General features: G+C 47.6%; 1 protein-coding gene across 1 annotated transcript in view; it reads right to left on the minus strand.

The window, feature by feature from the left end:
- The window catches only part of pcdh7a (protocadherin 7a), a 40,618-nt gene extending 36,892 nt beyond the window's left edge, over positions 1–3,726 (minus strand). The window contains exon 1 of the mRNA XM_008316996.3: positions 1,197–3,726. Within this exon, the coding sequence (XP_008315218.1) occupies positions 1,197–2,605 (1,409 nt within the window). The 5' untranslated portion in view covers positions 2,606–3,726. The remainder of the gene's footprint in view (positions 1–1,196) is intronic.
- Between the last annotated feature and the right edge of the window lie 815 nt (positions 3,727–4,541).

Below are 4,541 nucleotides of genomic sequence, written 5' to 3' on the forward strand. Positions count from 1 at the left end.
ACTCAAAATGGAAACAATATAGGCCTCATTCCCAAAGCAGTCATATAATACACTAGAGCTGCTCCCTAATAGTCAATTAGTTAATTTGCCACCAGGGTGTTTGTGAACTACAGAAACTGTTTCATCAGTAGTTGTTATTATATTCATCTGAGGAAGTTGTTCCATTATATGCTAATAATATCAGTACATGAGAAAAACGATGTTTTTTTTTTGACAGCCCTGGGGGGATCCTTGAGTATTCAAAGGTTTTGAAACAGAGTATTGCAAATCCCCATATTTGAAAAACAAAGACCAAAACAAAAGAAGTATACGAACCTGAACGAAGGACAGTGTGATTAAGAAGTAGATTGTTTTGTTTTTTTACCATCCACTGGTGGATTAATGAACTCAGTATTTCAGATTTAATTTTTACACACAGTGGATTTAATAAAGATAAAACCATAACCGTTGCCATCTGCCAGAGATTACAGGAGCAGTAATTAAGTCTAATTAAATTAAGTGTAACAATTTGATCATGTTACTTCAATTCAGAATTTATTTTTACAAGTGCACAACACCTTAGTTTATGACACGTGCCATTAGTTACTGCAGTAATAACCAAAGATTGCCTTTTCCTAAAAGCCTCATACATTATCTTTACAGCTTAAAAGCGAAGGGATTTGCAGTCTGCTGAAAACTATATTAAAATGTCCAAAATCAGACTGTATGACATTCTAACGGCTGGTACCCTCAGTGAATTAGTACTCAGCTTAAATTAAAAGCCTGCAGAAACACTTGAGACACTTCTCTAATTCACTGTGGAAAGTAGAAATTGTAAAATAACCCCCTGAAGGAGAGAGAGAGAGAGAGAGAGATGTGAAGACTTGGCATTCTGTGGTGGTGTTTTCAAAATTGAAAACCAAAACTGTTCCTGGCAAAATATCTACACACTTAGTTTAAAGTCATACATTTAAATATAGAAGAAGCACCAAAATACTATGACTTTCTTACTTTTACACTTAATACATGCAAGAGGAAATGAACTCATATAAGGGAAGTGAGTAATGGATACTTGTTTTAACCACAATAGTTCTCTCCTCACTCTTTAGCACAAAGATGCTAAATGGTGACTGTTGAGAGATTTCCTAGACATTAAATCACTCATCCTTCAGTTGTCACTGTTACTAATCAGCTGCAGTTAAGGTCACCAGCCTTACCTGTCGAATGCTTCATCTGCAGGCAATGGTGGGAGCACTGTTTCACCAGCTGGCTTCAGAGTGAATGGAACATCTCCAACCACCGTGCATGTCACCGCTCCATTCTCTCCCTGGTCTCGGTCTGACACTTGAACCAAAGCCACTGGTGTGTCCACCAGAACGTTTTCAGGCACCAAGGAGGCCCCGTCTCGAACGGGGATGCGACCGATCTTTCTGATCTCCACCACTGGCACGTTGTCATTCTCGTCTCGGACAGACAGAACCACTGTGGTCCGGTCACTGCGGGGAGGCTGACCCCTGTCCCTGGCTGTGACTGTGAACCTGAGTTGGGCCACCTCTTCTCTGTCAATTCTGTGGAGAACGCTCAGCCATCCAGTGGCCTCGTCCAGCCGCAGGAGACGGCGGACAGATTCGGTGGCAGCTCCGAAGACGTACTCCACCTGCCCATTAACTCCAATGTCTCGGTCAGAGGCTCGGACCTGGAGCACAGGTGTTCCAGGTGGAGCGTTCTCTGCCATCTCCGCTTCGTAAGTGGATCTCTCAAACTGTGGGCTGTTGTCATTCACATCAGTGATGGAAATACGAAGGAGGGCTTGGGAGGAACGAGGTGGGTTTCCTCCATCTCGGACCCTGAGGATGAGCTCAAAAGAGTCTTTCTGCTCACGGTCCAGAGTGCCTTTCACGATGAGCTGTGGCTGTTTCTCACCGTCTGGTATGTCTGCCACCTGCAGTTCAAAAACACTGCTCCTGACCCCTGCTCCACTATCTCCACTCCTGCCTCTCCGGTCCACAAGTCCATCCACTCGAGCACTGGGGTTTCCTCCAGTCGTGCGCCTGCTAGAACTTGACACAGGCGCCCCATCCTGGATCAACTCATACCTGTCGATACCGTTTCGCCCGAAATCCCTGTCTGTGGCTGTGGGCAGCAGGTAGAGCGTTCCTATTGGGCGGTTTTCTTCGACAGAGAGCTGGAGCACAGGTGAGGGAAATGAAGGTGTGTTGTCATTGATGTCCGTTATCACCACTCGGCCTTCGAACAGGTCCACCCAGCTCTGCAGCGGCCCTATCACTGAAACCTCAAAGTCCAGGAAGCACTCGTTCTCATCAAATATCATCTGGCACTGTGGCAGCTTCTCCCTGTCAATGCGTCGCGGGCCAGTTGTCAGCTCACCTGTCACATTGTCAATCTTGAAAAACTCTGATCCGCTCTCCAGGGCGAAGGTGACATCACCACTGCCAGTACCTGCCGTGAGACCCAGGTCGGTGGCCACGTTGCCAATCTTGACGTCAGGTGGGCCTTCTTCTGCCACTCGGTACCGGAGAGCTGAGTTGGCACCCGGTGGCTGAGTCAGCAGCTGCAGCACTAAGACCACGAGGCTGAGAGTCTGCACTGCACCAAGCCTCTGCATGGCTCCCTCTTCCTTCCTGTCTGTCTCTATCTGTCTCTGAGCTGCGGCTTGTGTCTGCTTTATTGGCGTTTTGTGGTCTGGTGTGAGTTACCTCACAGTGTGGGTGTTTGATTTATCCTGTCGTGCCTTCTTTCAATATCGCTCTCTGCGGAACGAGCTCCGGGAATCGGCTCCTGCTCTCTGCACTTCACTTCAGTGGTTGGCTGCAGCCTCCTTTCCTTTATCCTCCTCCTGTGCTTTGTGAGCTTTTTTTTTTTTTTTAAATAAGTTTTATAACAATAATCCCGTTGTCTTCACAGACAGTCCATGCCATAATGTTATAAAAACACCCATCCTGCAGCGACAGAAAGACAGAAACTCATTTACAGTCTTGGATGAATCCGCTTCACTCCGCTCTGTCCTGAACTACCCCGCTGTCACACAGGGGCTCGGGTCACTTCACAAAGCCATTTATAACTTCTTTTTATTCCACTCACATTTGGGATAGCGGCTTTTCTCGCGTTTTCCACAGTTAGAAACTGCAATGCAGCAACACTGCTCAGAAGAGAGAGTGTCAGAAGCCACTCAGCGCTCCGATCTCCGGACGGAGAGGAAAATGACTCGCATCCACAGAGGAGAAATGAAATCACTTCTGGCTATCCTTATTTATTAATTTGTCTTTTTTAAGGTCTTCGGATTTGGTTCCTCTGGATCTTTTCTTACCTTGTGATCCAGAAGCGTTTGCCTCTTTTTTCCCCTCCCGCAGTGGAGCAGCGTGCCAAAGCGTCAGATTCCTCCGAGCAAGTTATGAGGAGACAAGAGCGTTTTTCAGAGCGACTTTCTGACCATGTTTTTGTTGTTTCTGAATTGAAAAAAAAATGTTGAAAGGGACTCAGAAAAGTCTCTCGTGTTCATCTACAGCGGAGATTCCGACCTCAGCATCAGTGAAGTGTAATCCTCTGCATCCTATCTCGGTTCGGGATGCACGACTCGGTGATGGACCAAGAGAAGCTGCGTCTTTTTCCAGGAGTCCCGCATTCTCTCTCTCTCTTTCAATCTCTACTATAGGCGCCTCCTCCTCCTCCTCCTCCTCTTCTGGCTCTTTTTTTCTCTCTCACCTGCACTGCTTGGGACTGCTGCTGCTGCTGCTGCTGGTCTCCAGCGATGCTGCAGTTCTCTCTCTCTCTCTCTCTCTCTCTGTCTCTCTCTCTCATTTTTTCTGCAACACTCTCTCCCCCGACCCGACGCGTAACTCGATCGCTGAGCTGTAACGGGAGAGGCAGCAGAGGCGGTGTTGTTGGGTCGCCATGTGTGTGTATATGTCGGTAACCGGGGACAGACCTCAGCCCCCCGCCGCCCGCCTCCTGTCACACAGGAAGATTAAATGGCTCGCTGTCCCGGCTGCTGACAGCTCCTGGTGGGGAAAAGATCTTTATTCACACATTCATAGAAAGGACAAAGAGACGCGCACGCGAAAGGAGAGCGATGCGTCTTTAACAGCAGTCAGCTCAGTGCTCAGTTCTGCTGGTACAGCTCTTTTCTGCCGGGGCAAGTGTAGATGTGCTTCATTCATTCTTTTCAGACCGGTGGAGTGCTTTAATAGGCACTTCATGGCATGCAGCCGTACAGAGGGGCAATACAACAATCTGTCGGCACAGGGCAAACCGAGACTGGTATAAAATAAACAGAGTAAAATAAACATTTGGGGCTTTTGTTCTAGCCTTGTACAAAGGTGTAAATCTGTGGTTTTCCACCCCATTGTCTTTGGAACTGGCCGATATTCATTGAGAGTAAATGATCTCTCTACGCTATTACGCACAAAAACGTGTCCATGCTGTGAGGATGCTGCGTCTCGACGGGAATACCTGATCCACGAGGAGCGCAATGCAGCATCTCTGCTCCTGAGCACCACCGGGACTTCCACACTAATACCACTGCTGCTGCAACCACTGCTGCT

The sequence above is a fragment of the Cynoglossus semilaevis genome, chromosome 9 (assembly GCF_000523025.1).
Source record: "Cynoglossus semilaevis isolate Cse_v1.0 chromosome 9, Cse_v1.0, whole genome shotgun sequence".
NCBI lineage: Eukaryota > Metazoa > Chordata > Actinopteri > Pleuronectiformes > Cynoglossidae > Cynoglossus > Cynoglossus semilaevis.